The sequence below is a fragment of the Anas acuta genome, chromosome 13 (genome assembly GCF_963932015.1).
Source record: "Anas acuta chromosome 13, bAnaAcu1.1, whole genome shotgun sequence".
NCBI classification, from domain to species: domain Eukaryota; kingdom Metazoa; phylum Chordata; class Aves; order Anseriformes; family Anatidae; genus Anas; species Anas acuta.
The window spans coordinates 7385129-7405528 of NC_088991.1; the positions used below are offsets into that span (position 1 = coordinate 7385129).

The following is a 20400-nucleotide window of genomic DNA, read 5'->3' on the forward strand; positions in this document are numbered from 1 at the left end:
GGCACCCATGCCCAGCCTCACACAGATTTAGCTGTTGCAGACGCACAGCACAGTCTGTGGTGCTCACAAAAGCTTTCATTTTTTTAAAGTCGCAAGTAACTGTAATGCAGTTCCCTCCTCTTCCTAACCCAGTTCATCCCAGCAAGGCTGTGTGAGGAGAGGGCTGACTGCCTCCAGCTGCAGCAGTGCTACGAACCTGGCGTATCTGCACGCGGTTGGTGATGGAGTCTGAACCTCACCCCATGTTTTGAGATGTCTGGAAGCTTTGTCTGCTGTACCTATCCTTTTGTCAATACTTCATGAATATTGGAACTGGAGTAATGCTCAGAATCATGCTGTGTCACCTCTTGTATTCTGTATACTGACTGACTGCCCTGCCCGCAGAAAGAAGTCTGTGCTACTAAAAGAGCACACAGATAAGGGGTGCGGTAAGGGAGAACAGAACCTTGTAAATCTGCTAAGAGAAAAGCTTCTGAGGAGTCTTTAAATTGGATAAATTCACTGCTGGCCAGATAGATGAGGGAGTGAGTCCATCACAAACAGCCAGCCAGGTGTGCAGCTAAATAACGATGGTGAGGACCTGCCTTTCTCATTGATGGCACTGCTCAGCCCTTGCAGTTGGATAGAGGAACGTTTTTTTAGTCAGCCAGATTGAAGTGGATAGACTGATGGAACGGGAGTTCAGTGCCTGGGTTTGTGTGGTGGGTTTTGGAAGCTCTTTTCAAATTGTTTGGGCCGTATTGCAGTGCTGTGCTGACTCATAGTTGTCTCGACCTAGTTTTCACCAACATGTAAAATAAATCCAGATAGCAAGACTGGTTGCATGAGCTTGTTAAATTTTGGCTTACTCTTAGAAAACCTGTTCTGTGAAATCTGAGTCCTCAGTTGTTTTACTTTAGCAACAGCAGTAACTGGCTTTTAAAATGAAATTATAAGGGGAAAAAAGGTGTTGAGTTTTAGCATAACAGCATTTTCACACAGGTCAGGTTCCCACCTTGTACTGTCATTTCAACAGCATGTCTGATATTTTTGGTATTCAGAGCTGAAAGCAGTGAATAATGGGGCCTTGAGTATATCCGTGTTGTGTTTCCCTATTAAGTATTAGTTTTGCGTGGGTTCATCATCCTAGAATTGCTTTGACTCCTGTTTGGAATGCAGATTAGGAAATACTTTGTTATTCTGAAGTCCAATTGATCTAATCCTTGGTTTTGGTTATTTCAATTTATATGGCAGTTATATGAAATTATCTTCTAGTTTAGTGTATTTAAAGAAGAAAAAAGCAAAAATGCATGCACTATAGGTGTCATCACTCTGGGATGGAAAGTGTTAATACGTTATATTAAAGGTATAAATGCGCTGTGTATGGATTTTTGCCTTGCCATTTTTAATGTTGAATTCAGTTTGGTATTGTTTGCCTTTTAAAAATACTTAAAAACATAATACTTCCATTTGAATAATATCTTCAGTGTATTGTTACTGACAAGCAAAGTGGAGATGATTTTTTGAGGCTTAAAAAACCTAAGCGTTTTTCAGGACACACAACGACAATACATTTTCTACTTTCTATTTATTTTGTCTTGTTTTACAGGTGGAACTTGACTTCTTGTGGAACCAGTGTGGCCAGCTCAGAGTGCAGTGAGGAGCTGTTCTCTTCGGTTTCAGTTGGCGACCAAGATGACTGTTATTCTCTGTTGGATGACCAGGAGTTCACCTCTTTTGATTTGTTCCCTGAGGGCAGCGTCTGCAGTGATGTCTCTTCCTCTATCAGCACATATTGGGATTGGTCAGACAGCGAGTTTGAATGGCAGGTAAACTAGTTCCACTGTAAATGTAAAGTTTTATATAGCCTAAGTCCTGGGTTTATCTTTAATAGAAAAATCCTCTGCTGTTTTTTTTTTTTTTTTTTTTAATATTCTTTAACTCCTGAACTTAAGTACAGATATCCAAATCTTCAGTAATAACGAAAACGTTTTGTTCCATTTTATTCTGGAGTATGTGGTCTGGAGGAGAGTCTGAAGGTTGGCTCCTCCAAGAGGAGTGGTTACATATTATGCTTGCTTGGTTCTCAAAGTCATCGTGTATCTTGTAGCTGTGAGCTTAGCTCCTATGTCTTGAGGATCTGCCGTGCTGATGAAATCTGGCTATAGATGTCTGCTGGTGATTTGGTCATATTAAGTCTTCTGCAAAAAAATGGAACTGACAGATAAAGTGTAGAAGCTCTTGCTATAGCCTATTTCCTTTTTTTTTTTTTTTTTTTTTGTGTTGGGAAGAGTACAGAGCTCGCTTTGTCTTACCTGGATGGGAAAAGTGTGAAGATGAATCATATACTGCTTTTGTTCTAATCTGTGTAGGGTGCGGTCCTAGTCAGGCATCGCCATGTGTCTTACTACTTTCTTTAGTTGTCTTCTAACGATAAGCATTTGTTCTTACACATTATAGACTTAACTCTTTTTATTTTATAGACTTATATCAACTTTTAACATGCATGTGAGTTTGAAATAGGAAACGTGCATCAGAATATACTGAAGACTACTTTCAAATGTTGTCATAAAGCTTAGTCTAAGCATATACAGAGCCTTATAAATGCAACATAAGGACCAAGAATACAGATTTCCAGAAAGCACAAACTCTGTTCTGTAAGATACAAATAAACTTAAGAAAACATGGACAGAGTATGTTCTGAATTTCTTACAGTTTTATTCTAACTGATAATCTCTGTATGTACTCCTTGAAGTTACAAGTGCATTTGTATAATGCAGCCTGTAGGAGCAGCTCGGATTGGATCCCAGTGCTTCGCTGAGTTGTGAAATTTTAATTGCCTGATAAACTGGGGGATTATTGTGAGAAGAAGCAATTTCCCACATCTTAGTTAGCTGACAGCATGTTTGATTAGTAACTAGCTTTTTAAACAAGTATTTCTTAGGAGACGTACTTGATTCAACTTGTAGAATTTTTGAAAGCTATTTGTTGCTTTTTACAGTGTTATCTGGCAGAATCTGAGCATGAGTAATCCAACTGTCACACTTTAACTGGAAGTGCATTCAGAAATTACATGTCAGTTGTACAAATGAAGTTAGCTAAAGTTCTGCAGTTGCTTCCAAGAAAATGACAGCAATTTTAATATTTTATTTCAATTGTATTATGTAATTATGGGGTGTAATATAAATTACAGAACTACTCTGAAATTATCTTTCTTAAACTAAAATTGTGCTCAAGCATGGGAGGTTTAGGTTTAGCTTTAGCTTTAGAATACCATGAACAATTTTCACTGATGGAGAAGGAAAGGAGTGAAATGCCACGTCCTACTGCTGTTTCTTTAAATGTATTTTTTTTAAGAGGTTTGAGTGTGATTTGCTACATTTGCAGTTTGTTGGAAGATTAAAACAAGTACTGCAGGGTTTTGAACACTTATTAGGAAATAGTTAGAGTATATAGATAAGCAGTGCTTTGCTAATTTGAAAGCATGTTTTGAATTTGTTAATAGTGTTGAAATGACTTTAAATGTGCCTACGGTATTCTAAGGCTTTGTTCTTTCTCTCGCTTATTACAAGTTGCCTGGCAGTGATATTACAAGTGGGAGCGATGTACTTTCTGATGTTATACCTAGTATTCCAAGCTCTCCGTGTCTGCTTCCGAAGAAGAAAAACAAGCATAGGAATCTTGATGAACTTCCATGGAGTGCAATGACAAACGATGAGCAGGTGAAATTGACTTTCTTCTGTATCTAACAGTTATCTTTATAAGAACAACTTTAATTAGTGCTGCATCTTAAAAGATATACTGGTTTCTCTAGGTGTAAATGCAACCATATGCAGTACTGTTTGATTTTTGAAATTAAATCTTGTCTTTTGCATCTATAGTAGACAGTTTAACATTCATTCAAGTTTTCTTCTTGTTTGTTTTTGAGGATACTCAGAGATGCAAGAATCATAGGAAGTGGGATATTTGAGTGATTTATTCTGTCAGTCCTTTTTTTTTCTAGTTCTTTTAGAGTCAGTAATAGTTTTAAATGACCTGCTTATCTTTGGGTTCTAGGTTGAATATATTGAATATTTGAGTCGCAAAGTCAGCACGGAGATGGGCCTTCGAGAGCAACTTGACATTATTAAAATTATTGATCCTACTGCACAGATCTCACCTACAGATAGTGAATTCATTATTGAACTGAACTGTCTCACAGATGAAAAACTGAAACAGGTGAGTTAAGGTTTGTATATTTGCCTTTGGGTTTTTTAAAGACCTCCAGCATCTGGTGTGTCTTGCAAAATGTTAGTGGTGATCAATTTTTCTACATAGTTATTATATACAAGGAAATACTCCTAGTTTCCTCCTTCACAATAATATGCTCTAGTGTTCAAAAGCATATTGCACGTATTAAACTTACAAGAAAGACCCTTTGATTTTATAATCTCAGTACATATTAGAAGTCTAGCAAACACTTCTGAAATGCTGGCATGTATGTAATGATTCATGTTGTGGGACTGGTACTTCTTAAGACAAAGTTTCCATTTCATGACTGTCAACTGATCGAGGATATTAATTTGCTAACTGAACATAAACTAAGCATAATTTAAAAGGGTAGACGGTCACTGTTCTTATGGACTCAGACTATTTCGTATTTCAAACATTTTACAGGTATCACTGAAGTACAACTCTTCTCACACCAACTTTGTGTGGGTGTTTATAGCAAAATAAACGTGTTTTAATAATTTAGGTGGCATTGGCTGGTATTTCTGTTCTTGTGTTGTTATTGCAACTTAGTTGAAATATGTGGGGTTGGGCAGGAGGTGGTGGTGGGAAACAAAAACTTGTTACTTAGTTTTCTTCCTTGCGCAATGAAGTTAGTATTAACTTAGCTCTTGGCAAAGTTAGTTCATTTGATGACTGTGAGGTGGCGTGGTATTTAAGCAGCAAACAGCAAAATGGTTTAAAAGACTTAGCTGAACTGATCCAGTAAGTTCATCATTAGTAATAGGAAAATTGTGTTTCTTTACCATGCAAAGGAGTATCTCGGTCCAGTGTTAGGCTTTAGTAATTCCATTGCCTCTGTTTTGAAGGTGAGAAACTATATTAAGGAACATGGACCTCGTCAACGATCTGCAAGGGAAAACTGGAAGAGGAGTAGCTACAGTTGTGCAAGTACCAGTGGTGTGAGCGGTGCCAGTGCCAGCAGCAGTAGTGCCAGCATGGTCAGCTCAGCAAGCAGCAGTGGTTCTAGTGTTGCTAACTCCGCGTCAAACTCAAGTGCCAACATGAGTCGAGCACACAGTGATAGTAATTTGTCCACAAGTGCTGCAGAAAGAATCCGGGATTCAAAAGTAAAGTTTCTAGTTATGTACATGTGTATTAAGCTGTATAACTTGTTACGGTTGCTTATATGATCTGAACTGGGATGTTTGTGTTGAAGGAGCCTAGTTAGTAACTGTGGATTCGCTGAAGTCATCTAGCTAAATCAATGCTGTCTTTCCTCTGGCATGACCATAATGAATTTAAACTTGTACTCTTACCGTTTCTCCTCCAAGTTAAAGCCTGATGTTTGTATGTAGTAGATCTTCTGATTACTTTTGTTTGAATAAGGTGAGTGGGGGCTGAATAAGGGATTATACATCGAACTTCATCCTTTGAACAAGCACACCGTTCTACATTACATACCATTTTTTTCAACATTGATCAACCTAATCTTGCCATAATTTCTGGATAGTAAAGACAGTTTTGTTTATGTAGGCTTCATGGATCTTCAGTTTATTCTTCTGACATGTCTCATGAGATTACTTTGTGAGGAGTGACCTACTGAAGTACGTTTCAATTAAAGTAATACTGTGGCACTTGTCCCGTTTCCATAATTCCAGTTTCAGGTGTGGAGGAGAAGAGCAGTTCCTGCTTGCTCTTCAACGTGTCAGGTTGGACTTCGGTTCTGTTTGCTATTTGAAGACTAACTTTTCCACTGTAATAGAGACTCTTCTGATCAAAGACTCAGCTGTGCAATGTCATAGGGTGATGATGTGCCACATAATTGAGACACGGTAAACAGTCCCGATAAAGAATATGTGTACTAATCTTAAAAAAAAAAAAAAAAAAATCAAGCTATAACAGGCATTTATTTAAATAATAAATTTGATTTTGGATGATGTTTGCGCTACCTCAGAATTCGTTTTAGTTATTTTTCAGAACAAACCTTAATTTAGAGGTTAACGTATTTGTCAACTTTAAAGGTGGCTTCTAACATACTGAACAAAAACTTATGTCTGTTTTCTCAATTTTGGCAGAAACGTTCCAAGCAACGGAAACTACAGCAAAAGGCCTTACGCAAGAGACAGCTCAAAGAACAAAGACAAGCTCGTAAGGAAAGACTGAGTGGATTATTTCTTAATGAAGAAGTGCTCTCTTTAAAAGTGACTGAGGAGGACCATGAAGGAGATGTGGATGTTTTAATGTGACAGGGGTGAATTTATCAGTGTTCTTTCTAAGCCTTAAATGTATTATTCTTATTGTTTACATATATTTCTTGACCAAATTTTGATTAGTGTTAACAATATAAACCAGATCTTTTCTCCAGTATAATTTTGGTAAGACATTCTAAGAATTGAGTAACTTCAGCTTTTTGAGACTAATTTTGCAACTGAGACTTCAGAAACGTAATTGACTTCTGAAAAGCTGCTGAATAGATAAATTCTTTTTAAGGAAAATTGAATTTGGCTAACATGCTACTTGCAAGACGTAAGTCTAGGGATGCTTTTGGATGACACTAAGTATGCAGTATTGTGCTTCAGCTTTTTTTCTGTTTTTGCCTAGTTAGAGATTAATATTATGCTTAGCTTGCTTCGTCTCTTCCTTTCTTGTTAGAAAGATTGTTTAGCATGAGGAAAAAAATAATTCTATAAGGCTTTCTTCAGTCTTTCTCTTGGATCATACAGAATCAAAATACTGTGATAAATCTGATTTCTAGAAGTTTTGATTTAACTCAAACGGCATAGAAAGCAAGAAGCAGGACTTCTAATGCAAAAAATGTATGTACACAAATAATACTTAATGATACAGTTATTTAGAAAACATTTAGAGTCAAAAATGAAAACAAAAATTGCAAACTTAGTCTTTAAAAAGTTATTTTGCTGCTCAATATCTCTTAGTCTGATCATTAATAACGGTTGACTAGTACATCCCTAGTATTGCTATAAAGAGATTGAAAGGAAACATCATTATGCATTAACAGTACATTAATCTTCAGTAACGTTGTCTAGGACACTTTAAAATAGCTGAAAACGCTACTGGAAACAGAAGTGGAAACAAGTGGCACACAACTTTGGTGGCTTTTTCCCCCCCCCTGGAATTTTATCTAAAAGGCAAGAGAACTTAATGCAGCTGTGTCATACAATTATGTTTACTCGTTTACCACCCAACTAAGGATGGGTCTTCCATGCAGGTTGTTGCACAATTATTAACGTGCTTCATAATCCTGCTTTTATTGTCTATCTGCTTTTGAAGTATCTCTTGCTGAGAAAATGAGGTAAAATTATGTGTTTTTTTTTTTTCTTTTTTCAGGTAGGGAGGTAAAAGTAGTTGTTTTAACCTGTTTCCTAATCATGACAATCTGTAAAGTGACTTCTGTCTTTATCTTAGAACTATGTGTTACAAAACTCCTTTCCCTCCAACCTGAGATGAAATTGATAGCTCTAAATTTCACAGTGAAAGTTGAGGAGTTCAAGTATTTTCTATTTCCGAGTTCAGGAAGGTGATTTTCTTAATACACTGATGCTTTACTATTTTAATTTTGATCACATGAATTAAGGTGTCTGGCAATTTAGTATGGTCACAGGTGCCTGTAAATGCAGGATATAACCCAGTCCTGCAGAATTGCATGATTCACTTTATATAGAGGTTTGGGACTACTCATTCATTTTGCATGTCCTGCACACACTTGTTTGCCATGACAGCTGAAGTATATTTACTTCAGAGGTGGCATTCCATGTAGCCTGAAAATAAACTAACCAATAAAATATCTGATCAGTGGCTTCTGAAAGGGCTTCAGTAAGAAATAAATGATGTCCATAGTCTAACTAGTCTATGTGAACTCAGTCACTCATTGCAGCCAGGCTTGGCTATTAATAAAAGCTATGTAATGTCATTTGCAACTCAAATGTTAGCTACCCCATGTTGCCAGTCATTTGGCTGCAAACCAGAAGTGACTCTAATCTGTTAGTATTTGTTTGCACTGCATTATAGCTGGCTGACGCCTCTCTTCCTCCTGTAGAAACAATACTAAAAACAAAGCTGTGTACGAGTTATTAAGAATTTAGATTGATTTGTATTTGCAGCTTTTTAAATGGATGGGAGAAGAAAATCAATTGCTGTCAATTCAGCTAATTTCAGGATGCAGCAGTTGCACTCGTGCAACTTACTATGGCAGTAATGGATGAATTCATGAAACATTTCACTGTGTGTACTGTCACAGTTGAGTATAAACTTTATTTTCCACAGTGATTTTGAGATGTGTATATTTATTTCCTGAAGAAAAATGTACATTTAATATTGTAGAGCATTGAAATTCTGAAATGAATTGTAAGGAAGGTGCAATACCTCAGCATGGTGGAGCATGAAAGTGTCGTTTTATTCTGTTTCAGTAGCTCTTCAGAGTTCAAATTCCTCAGGCCTTGTTGAGAGAAGACTTCCTCATTTTGATGAGGTACCTGTCTACTAGCTTTCAGAGGCTGTAAAATGAGGGAGGATAGTATTTCCATCTTGATTTTAGTGTAAGCATGTAAGTATCAATTTACCCAAATGACTAAATGGTTTCAATTACTCACCTGTTGTATTGGAGGAAAGTTCCTGGGTGCCACAGTAGCTGCTTGGGGTAAGTTATCTCCAGCTGGGTACTTCAGTCACTTGTATGACAGTTAAAAGAATAGAAAAGTGTGAGTTTAAAGGGGTGCCAGGTTAGTAAGTCATAGCTCTAGAATCTCATAGTTTCAGAACACTTCTAACCTAAGAATATGAAACTGTGGATGTTCTGATCAGAATGTAGAATAACTTCTTGGTTACCTGAATTTCCTCTTTGCTAAGTACTTGGCATCTCAGAGAATCAGACCTGAAATAGGTTTGGGATCCAAACTTTGTCCCATACTTCTACATGCTCTCTTTTTTTTCCTCTTTCATATCCTTCTTAGTTCTAATGGTACCCTCATTTTGAGGAGGAGTGGGAAGTGTTTTTACCATATTCTGATCTTTTCTTGCAATATGCTGTATGTTTAAAATTTGTATTGGATGCCTGTGGCATTAGTTAGTTGGAATTTTAGTTACACTTTGATCAGCAAGACAAGGTTCAAGCCATAGTGGCTGCTATTTTGTTTTACAGGAGGCTACAGCCTGTTGGGTTCAGATAGCTACAAAACAGCAACAGACTGCTAAAATTCAGCATTCTTTGTATTGCTTTTTTTCAAAAAAAAAAAAATCAGATCTCTATTTATTAATTGTTGTAAAATGTTAAGCTTAAAAGCAAAGTAGAGACACATGGGAAAAAGCTAGTAGTTGTATGGCTCCATGGTACTGAAGCTGTATATCTAGGTGCTTTGTACCCCCTGTAACACGAATGTAATCAGTTTACACTCTGTAACATTACTGATTTGCTTCCATGGTAACTTTTTCTCTAAAAAGGCTTAGAAGGAGCACTGAAAGTCTGATTGCAATAGGACTGTAAACAATAGAGAACATTCTTTTCTAATATGATTTTAAATAAGAGGAAGAGAGCTAGCTGCCTGACAACCTGTCTAATTTGTGTGTATCTGGTGTTACCCTTTGTCTCTGTTAAGATAAACTATTTTTCTTTAACTGGGAAACTGATTAAAGGATGGTTATGGTATGCTCTGTATGGGGTGCTTACTAAGAAGAGCAAAAAGTCTTTGCAAAGCTTTCCTGGGCTTAACTTTTAGTTCTCATATTGTGGTTTGAAACCTGTGAAGAACATTCTTGGGGGGGGGAGGGGGATAAAAAGTTTGAATTCATTCATATGCATTTACATCAGAGTGCATATAAGATGTAGAAGCAAATAAAATGGCAATATTTACTGTTCATCTATGCTGAGTGGCTTAAAGCCATTTCTTTTCTCTTAACACTCTTTGAACTTTGAAATCAGTTGATGCATTGGTCTATAAATATTAATAATTTTGACTGTTTGGGTGGCTCTTGAAACTGAAACTCATTCTTATAAGCCAGCTTTTCATGGCCAATGTTGTTAGATTTATTGGTTTAAAGTTCTTGAGCTTATGGGTCTTGTGGTTCTTGGGCATAGAAAGGACCTGGTTGACATGCAATTTTCCATTTAAGGATTGCAAAATTAACTTATTAATCTACCAAGTGCAAATGTTAGTAGTATTCAAAGTTTGTCTATTTTTATTATTAACTCTGATAATCGTACTTGCATTCTCTCTCATCTGGCTAACTTTAAAATATTTCCAAATTACAAATAAATTCCGCAATTAAAAAATATATGTTGAAGCTTGAATATAGTTCATAACCAAAGCAAGGAGAAAATGGTGGGTTTTGTTTGTTTTTTGTTTTGGTTTGTGTTTGTTTTTTTTTGATGTTTTGGTTTTCTTTGGGGGGTGGAGGGTGTAGATTAGAATATATGGTACTGCTTACATTGATTTTTTTTTCCAGGTTCTCCACTAATTGTATGGCTAAAATGCACTTTTGTATAGAAAACTGTCCTATGTACATTCTGTATCTGCTTTCCACAATGTTTATAGAGATTTTTTCTGAAATTGTGAAGGATTTACCAATAGCTGCCATGCTGGTGACTGATGCTGTTTACATCAAGTTTTCATTGTATTTGAAAATAGTCATGTGCATATTGGAATACAGGTTGGAATTAAAACTGATGACATAGCAAAGATAGTCTCATGAAACTGTGGTATCTTGTTCAGAGCAGGGTTATTCATATATAGGGCTTATATACACCAGGCAGGCATAAAGTACGAGTTCATGTAGCACGCATTTTCTGTTCTTTGTGACAGCAAGCAAACCAGTCCCTCCTTAACTACTGTAGTTTGTTACCCGTACAACCTGATCAGAATTGTTTCTTAAGAAAAAAAAAAACACAAATGATATAATCCAAGATCTTGTACTGAAAACTGTCCTCTGTCATTGATTTATGTGCCAAAGGATTTTTCATCTTTAGTATACGTATATGCTGTATATTATGTATCTGTGGGCCTGGACGTAGGAAGTCTGATGACTTTTTTTGTCGGCAATAACTGGATTTTCTTCTGCTGTCATCCTCACTGTCTGTAGTCATCAAGCCAACACCTGTCCTGTAATATTTAAATATCCCTGATGGGATTTTTTTAAAACTTATAACCAACTATGCTCTTGTAATTCATCATGCAGATGCCTTTGTGTCACTGTATTGTAAATCCAGTTCTCAAATCCTCTGCAACACTGAAGTTTCAAGTGTAATGTTATGAAAAATCTTGTTTCCTACCTGGAACCAAGCAGAAAAACCCTGAAAATGCAGTAAGATCTCTTACTGCACAAGGATGTTTTCCTTGAAAGTTCAGAAGGCTTCCTGCAGTGCCTCAGGGTTATAAACTGCCTTGTTCATCCCAGCTAGGGCTACAAGTTTCATCACCTAAGCAAGTTAAAATTCACCAACCATTACTATTCCAGCCTGTTTCCGTACACATCGAGGGACAGGGGAGGGTAGATGGGGGCAGAAACGTTGCACACCATGGCAAGTCTTGTCAAATGGTCGGAGACCTCTAATTGTGGAGTGTGTGGCTGGGAGGCTGCAGAGTACAACTGCAGGAGCTATTCCTCTTGTGATGCTTTGCCTTTACTCAACAACCTGCTTGCGTTTTTAGTCTGCTTTCACCCAAAGGCGAGGAACAGTGCAAAGTCTTCTGCAACAAAATAAACAGAGATGTTGCCAAGGTCCTTGACCCTCTGTGGTGGTCTCTAGTACTAAGGATTTACCAGTGTGTGTGTGACACCTAGAAGCTGTACAGAAGCTGTTGCTTGTGTTTTCTGAACTGCAGGGTCCCACCACGCTGCTGTGCTGTGTTCTCCTGAACTTTCAGAGGAAAGCCCTTTGCAGCAGTTCACCACTGAGCCATGCAGCTGTTGGCGAAGTAATGGTATCTCCTGGCTTGACTCTCAAGCAAGGTCGTGGTCACAACTAAACAGGGCACATTATGGAACTCTCATCAGCGTGTACACATTTCTTCATTTATCCTTCTTGTGTAGCAAGTCTGACTGCCAGGAGAGAGTCTCACTTGTTGGCAAGTCCTATTTAGGCACAAACTGAACCAAAATTTCCACTTCAGCAAAATAGTAAAGGAAGTTTATGTATTTATTTAAATTGAAAGATGGTATTGGATATGATCTTGCTGTCCTCAGCCTTTTTACTACTGACCTGAGTGTTTTATGCTTTATTCAACTTTATTCAAACATTTCCTAGTACACTAGCGGTTGTAATTGGCTTCCCTGAGGTCTTATCTAGTTTACCAACGTGATTTGAAACGATCACCAACTCACCCGTGTGTATTTCCACTAGAGGGAGCACTGTACTTGCCTTTGAGACTATAGCTGCCAGCTTTGTTTTGCTACAAATACTTGTTTCTTTATTGTCCTGTTAACGGTTTTTAGGAGGATTCACTTCTTATGCTTTTTTTTTTTTTCTTTTTGTAGGAGGAATGTGTCTGTTAAGAGTTTTATAATAAAAAAAATTACCAGTGACTAGAGAAACAGATGCTGTTTCCTGCCTGGTGCTGCTTACTGCGATTGAAAGATGGAAGTGTATCCCTATTCAGTGTTAATTTTTGTATGCATACTGCATTACTGCTTTAAACTTCCTGATTTGTTTCACATTCAGGCTTCTTTAGTGTGGGTTATGAATCTTGTAGCTGAGTATTTATTCTCATGTTACTCTAGTGGAGAGAGACCTCACGTAGAGCTGGGAATCTGCTGTGGTCAGGCCTTGGGCACACTAGCCACACTGGTTGTGGGCAACATGAGGCTGCTTGCGGTAAGCAGTCTGTCTGGTCCCCGTGTCAGCTGTGCTCCCGTGAGGAAACACAGCATCTTCTCAGTTCTGAGTGTTTGTCACAGCACTCAGAAATGGCAGCAACATGCCAATCCCGTGAGCCAGCAGCATTTGCCATCTCAACATCCTCAGCTGTGATGTTATCACTGTGCTGAGGACTGATGTCGCTGTCCTACTACTGGTGACATCCCAAACCTACAGCACTGGTAAGCACTGCTCTTTGTCCTCATTGCTACAGCACGGCCTTGCAAGAAGGGATGCCTCTGATGGTATCAGTTGGTTAAATGTTGTTGTCTGTGTTTAATGCCTTTAATAAGCTGCCTTGTACCAGTATATCTTCAAAAGCCACGCTGCCTCATGTCTAGCAGCAGTTTGCTGCTTCTGCTGGGGGACAGTCGGTGTGGATTGCTGCTCACATGCACTTTTCCTTTGAAAACGGGGAGCTGATCTGAAGGGTTGTTATTTCCACCTTGACCACAATGTAAGGTTTCTTGTGAACGTGTTGCTTTATTCACTCCTTATAGATGGCTTGCACATGGGGACAATTACAGGGTAAATGATCTGAAAGCTGAAGTGCCAGGTTCCAAGTAGCACTTCATCTGTATCTGAAGGATCCTGTTAGTAATGTTGCTACTATGAAGGCTTCCTTCTCGGGCTCGTTTCACTCATTCTAGAATATCTTCCTCAGTGAAAACGTGCCCAACTAATCTTGAAAGGATGATGATTGCAGAGTAAAGAGCTTTTTGAAGTATGACATATAGCTCTTAACGTCTATATAGCTGTCTGTTTTTTCCTGTCACCTAGTTCCTGCCTATACTTCCTGAAAATAATAAATAGCAAGCACAGCATGGCAGTCATGAAGACTGCATGGGAGTTACTGAAAAGATGCTTGAATTCATCACAGACCCTAGTTATTTAGGTAATTCTAATTTCTTGGTGTTTGTTTCCATTCTTAGGTAGTTAAAAGGCTGTTGATTTAGTCCCTCCTTTCTTTGTTCAGAGTAGAAATTGATTAGTCACGGGGTTTTGTTTCACCCTCTGTTCCTGTTTGTGTAGAGCAGGAGCAAAGGAAGAACTGACACAAGTTCCTTTCAACAGCTGGTTAACTTGCATGAGCAGACAACTTCTGTTGGCCATAGTTTAGATCACTTTATAGATTTGATGTCTCCTGCATTCAAGAGATACCTAAAGGTGTAATGTATTAATTACTACCCCAAGGAGCGTTCTCTGTAAGCAAGGACTGTTACTGACAGGTGTATTCTTTGAGCAATACATGTTCCATGTGCAGGACCATTTTGTGCGTGTCCGAGGATCTTGTACTCAACCTCTTCCCTAAGCCAGAGCACGGTGCTCTGTTCACTGGCTGGGAATTTCTGGCAAGAACAGCACTAGCTGCTTGGCAATTTCTATAGGTTTAGGACCTCACAACTCTTGGATGGTTCTGCTTGGCATCTCCTCTCTGTCTTCCTAAAACATGGAGCAGCTTGGGTCTAGATGACTATATGGTTCCTAGTATTACAAGTATTGCTGATCAGAGCAAAAAGTGTTTGTGTATTAGGTAGCTTCAAAAACTTGTGAATTACAGTGCTTGACTATATAATTTAACCATGTAGTCACAACTATCGATGTCTGTCCACTTAGTGATTCCCTTCTGAGAGCAAAACTGATCACTACATTTGATCAAATTGTCATGTATTTCTTTAATGCTCTTTAAATTGTATTTGATACTCATCCAGCTCTGCTTTGAATTGGTTCCTGTCTGGTAGTATGGAGTTCCAGGTCCTATCATGTCAGAGGTTGCACCACAATCTCTTGCCTCAGAAGTTACCATTGTAGGTTGGAAATGATCACTCCAGAAACAATTTATATTGACAAATTTGGTGTGCAGACTGACACATGTGTGAGTGTATCCAGGTGTTTAATTTTGTTCAATTCAAGATGAAGAAAAAGTGCCAAGGGGCTAGCAAGTCTTCAGGAAATTTTAAAGAATATATTTTTTTCCTGTTTAATAGTTAATAAGGTGAATTTATTTACCCAATAGAAAGTATTCAGTGTACGTGTGACTTACAAGCGTGTTGCTCAAAAAATCCATGCACTTCCTCCTGAAACAATTTAGATCATAAAATTGTTTATAGAAGTTACAAACGTTAGCCAACTGAAAATGAAGCAGTCTAAAATCTCAGTACAAACCCATTTGTGGACTGATAAACCCATTTGCAGACTGATAAAAACGAGTGTAATTTATGGTCTAGATACCTTATTGGCATATGTATTAAAATTCTGGAATATGTCTATTTTTCTTAGCGTTGCATTAGCTGTAATTTCTATGTAATGCTTCAATTCATTTATATATTTGCACAATACACTATCAGATAAAAAAGTGCCAAAATGTGTATAAGGAGGTCATCACTTTAGCTTAATTGCGCACAAATTTCCTGCAGACGCTGATGCTTAAGACCAATAACGAGAGTGCTACAGCTAGAATAAACGCATTAGCCTATAAATTTAGAGCTTCTACCTGCTTTGCAAAGGGAGAATCATCTCTAAATGAGCCTAGTAACATTGATTTGTGATTAATCATTTTACTTAGTGACTCATCTATGATCACAGTACAACAAAAATGTCATGTTTGCTTAGTGGCATTAACTCCATTTATCTTCTCTGCATTCGGAGAATTGCCTTGTTGTCAATGTGGGGCTGGGAATACAGCTGAGCAGTACTGTTGTTAAAGGGCTTTACAATGTCAGCTTACCAAAGCAGAATTCAGACCAAGAAAAAGGGGAAAAAATTATTGGGGAGGGGAGAGGGAGGGGTAAACATCCTCCTTGAAAATTAATTATTCTACTTGGTCAAGCCAAAACAAAAACATTTACAGTAGTGATATTGTATCTGCAGAAACAAATTAATGTAACCCTAGGTGCTTCTGACTTTTTCTAAGGTTGTATCTGCAAGTTAACAATTGTCTTAATTCTACTTCTGAGACTATTTTGCTTTACATGTTGCAAAGTAAATCCAAACATCACTAGAATGCTTTAGTTTGTCATGGTGTTGCTATGTTTCCAGTCGGATGCCATCAAAATGGTTTTCTAAAAATGCACTGCTGAGTGTTTGTGGAAAGTGATAGTCATTATCTTTAAGAACTTTTCTTAATAGCTTTTTGTTAAGAAACGTAGTAAACCCTTCACACACACGTGCACCAGATTAAAATAAATAAATAAATAAAAAGAGCTATACTGTTCTTTGCTAAGACTTGCATTGCTCAAAAACAAAGATCAACATGTTAAGATTTTTTTTTTTATAGTATCCTTTATTCAGCAATGGCATAATGGCAAGGATCTGCCTCCCTGGTCCTGCAAATAGATCACTAGGTGTGGAAAGGAGATGCCTGATGTCTCATGGATTGTGTCCTGCTCCACTGCCTTATCCGTTGGCAGTGTCCTTTGCTGCTATTCCTCTACTGTTCAGCTGCTGCGTTCAAAGTGAAGCCTTTGCCCTCAGACATCTCTCTACAGCACTCTGCATTATAGCACCATGATCTTAACTAGAGCCTCTGCCTGTTGCCAAAGAAAAGACAAGGTGAGTTACACTTGTACCATGTTGTAGAATAATAGAAACACTCACTATGAACATGCACTTCCAGAAAGTTTAGTGAGGATGAAATTTCAGACCTGCCCTGTATTGCCTACTTAGTATTTAAAAATTGAGCTGGATCTCTGCATCAGGAAATTACTTTAGAAATCACTAATACTTGCACACATGCATAAATCCAGCTGGCCTTTGGTTACGGATTTAGAGGGTGTGCTTTCAGAGTTTCTTGTGACTATGGAAGCTGAAAGTGATCTTTAAAGGAGGAGGCACACTCCTGCAACTTCATACTGGTATCAGGGCAGCTTTAATAAAAGCACTACTTACAGTGAATGCTTATGAATTTGGATAATGCATCAGGAGAAGACCCCATCAGTGTGGTAAGTGTTGATTTTAAAACAGTCCTAGCTGCTGCTTCTGTGGGAGGTATTTTTTTCTTTAACTTTCCAACTTAGACTGCCCACTTTCTGTGCAGTTTAGCGATGATCAATATGAACATGCTGGAACTGTTTAGCTGAAGTAAGCTGAGTCATTCAACCTAATATTCATTTGTTTGACTAAAGCCTCTTTAGAGCCACTTGTGATCTGATGACTAACGTGGCACAAAGATGCTAATGCTCGATGTGTACATAAATCATTACTTAATTTGGATTTGGTAACCTGAGGCAACAGAATGCTCCATGGAGAAGCAGCTATATTTGTTTCTTTTTCATTGTGAACCACCTGTCTCCAGAGATCCAGAATGCATTAGAAAAATGAACGTAATGACTGAACTAAATCTAGCTCTCCTGTTCCAGAAGAAACAGCAGTTCTTATGACCGGGAAGGCATGGAAATCCCAGGTCTGTTCTGCTAGCTGAGACAAGAAAAGTCAGCTCAAGCAGAAGGGATCTACTGATCCTAGACAGCAGTCTCGCAGTACTGCCAGGAAAAAAAAAAACAAAACAAACAAACAAAAAAAAACAAACAAAAAAAAACAAAAACAAATCTAATTTTGAAGTTTTGAAGGTGGCCTGGATAAGACTGCTTGAGGAAGAAAAATGGAATTCTGGTCCTTATTTAACTCCATTTGGTAGGATTTCATGCTTTAAACTCTGACCTGAAAACCCCACTTCAGCAATGTGTCAGCTATTCAGAGCTTACATTTGCTGCTCTTATCTTGTCCCTTACCTGTGGTTATTTCTTGAAGAGCCATGTCCCACTGAAATACCATAATGCATATTATTGATATCAGAGCCTAACAGAGCTTGTGCAAGGAGTTCTGTCTTTGTGCTGGTGCAGGGCAATAGACTTGGAACTTCAAAAGGGAAGCTTTGAGAAGTTCAGTTTTTAGATGTAAATTGGCAGAAAGCAAGCGTGTAAGTATTTTGTAATGAGGTTTGTGAAAGAACTGAAGCTTTTGTTGAACTCATGTTACTAAATGAGGGTAGGTGGGTATATTTAAATGTGTTGTATATGTAGAGTACCAGCGCTGCCTCTGTACCGAAGTTGGCTGGTCCTATGCTTGCTCCTGAGAGTCTGAGAGATGTTTTTGCCTTAGTTGTGAGCTAACCGGGATCCGGCGAAGTGTTTAGCAGCATGGGAAACGGGACCCTCCATCCTTCTTCTGACCTAACTATTGAGCTATTCCTCCTTTAATACTCCAGTACTACCAGGTTGGACCTCTTCCTCTTCAAGTTGTTCATTTGATCCTGTTGTGTAAAGAGCATGATAAATGAGAACCTACAGGCATGTTATCAAATACTTCTGTTTGAGCCACGTTTGGAATTTACACATACAGTGTGGGTATTTCAGAAATATGCTGTTTAACTGAGTCTGTCCTCCATATCTCAATGTTAGTTTATTAAGTAAAGTCGATGTTTTAAAAATTATTTTCTTGTAAACATCAGGTGGACCCCTTATTTTTAGAGAAGCATTACTAAAATATTTATGCCAGCATATCTTCCTGTTTGATCTGTCCTAGGTGAAATGTTTGCTTCATCTTTAAATATATAGCAAATAAACTGTACTGCTTTAGATCTTTGTGGAGATACAAATTTGGAAAAGCGACATACAAAAAAAGATAAAATTTTGAAGGGCAAACAGGAATTATGCTTCAGAGAAATCAAAATCATTTCAACATAAGGATCTTTGCAATGCACTCTCAGCTTAAAAGCTGGAAAAAGAAGTGTAAGGGGCAAGTCAGTATTCTCACAAGGACTTGATTTACTTTTTGATATAAAACTTGGAGATTACTTGTCAGCTACATTAGCTTTTAAGGTCTGTTTACAGTGAAGGATATATACTTTAGAAGTAGTAGCTCTTTTTCAAGGATAACATTTTAATTTTATTTCAAATATTGAGTGAAAGCAACTCCAAAGAATTTAATACAATAAACCATTGCTGTGTTCAAGACAGTAATATAAGGTGTGTTTTTTTTTTTTTACAGTTGCTAATAGCAACTTATGTGGCGAACATAAGTACAGCAATTTAAAAGGACACTGTGGTAATGTGAATTTCTTCAAGTAGTTAAATACTAATGTCTTTCACCAGAACATCAATGTCAGCTCTGCTCCCAGTCAAGAAGTGAAGGACAAATGAACTTACTATTTTTATTTGCTTTTTTTGAATAGGAGGTTTTCAGAAAAGTGACAGTAGCCAGTCTAGTCTGTAATTTTAACTTGATTTATTTGAATTAGTGAAATCTTCAGTAAATACATCTCGGTATGCTTCTTAAATATTTCCCCATAGAGATTAAACTTCCATTTACTTGGGCTTCACCAGTGCTCACAGACTTTAATTGCAGTGCCTGACAGATTTCTCGAGAAAGGAAAAGTGATGAAAGAGGAAGAGAAGGTCACTCGTGTGCAGAGCCACTGCATGGAGCGGGAGCACCGGCTAGCACGCTTCAGCTGCTAATCTGAATGCCAGGCAAGCGTGGTCCTGCAGCAGGAGGCAGAGCTGAACCATTTACACCCCAGATTTCCTTTGTGTGTGGTGATCAGGAGGAGTATTTGTCTACTGCTAAAGAACTTGCCTTTCTGTGGGGTGTTCCCAGCTACTTGCTGCTCTGTGTGCGGGTAGTGTGGCTGCATTCATGTTACTTACCTTCATCTACGTTTGGGGTGGCTGGGTAATGGGAAAAATGTTTAAGCAGAACCCCAGATCAGGATCCCACGTACAGTGTCAGTGGAGCACAGACCTGTCAGAAGAAGCTGGCAATAAAATGGCTAATTGTTAATGTCCATGCTGGAGGTGGAGTTCTACCTGTGCCGAAATCAATGGCAACAGCACGGCTGATTTCAGCCATGGCTGTATTTGCTGTCTGCTGCTGGTAACCATGGTATGGCATGTGTGCTCTTAAAGAAGAGCGTGTGCTGTCTTCTTGGCTTGAGACCTTTTTGCAAAGGCTGTGGAAGTTGTCAGCAGGGTTTTTCCTGCCCACAGTAAGGTCAGGACTTGGCAATATCAAAATGGAAATAAAAGGCTTTTGCTCTGTCCTGCTCCTTCCTCTCTGATCCCCCGATAGCTCTTTTAAACTATCCAGGTTGAAATGGCACAAACAAGTGCATGTGCCCTTTTTGACTCCTGGTATTACTACTCGGAGGGAGAATCCCACTGGGCAAATACTTGAAATAACCCAGAAGTATTTGCCAGAGCTCACCTTTAATTCTTTGTTCCTTACTTTTGCTGCTTCTGTTGTCCCAGGAATTTACCCTTTAAAGAAGGACTCTCCTGCCCTCCTGGGACTTGCGTGTTCCCTGGTAATCTGAGCAACACAAGTGAAGATTCCTGTTGAAACAG

General features: G+C 38.2%; 1 protein-coding gene across 2 annotated transcripts in view; it reads left to right on the forward strand.

Moving 5' to 3' along the window:
* The window catches only part of FAM199X (family with sequence similarity 199, X-linked), a 36164-nt gene extending 25281 nt beyond the window's left edge, over positions 1–10883 (forward strand). For both annotated transcript variants that reach the window (XM_068697613.1, XM_068697612.1), the window contains 5 exons: positions 1589–1808; positions 3552–3701; positions 4036–4197; positions 5058–5318; positions 6267–10883. In XM_068697613.1, the coding sequence (XP_068553714.1) occupies positions 1589–1808; positions 3552–3701; positions 4036–4197; positions 5058–5318; positions 6267–6437 (964 nt within the window). In that variant the 3' untranslated portion in view covers positions 6438–10883. The remainder of the gene's footprint in view (positions 1–1588; positions 1809–3551; positions 3702–4035; positions 4198–5057; positions 5319–6266) is intronic.
* The last annotated feature ends 9517 nt before the right edge of the window (positions 10884–20400 follow it).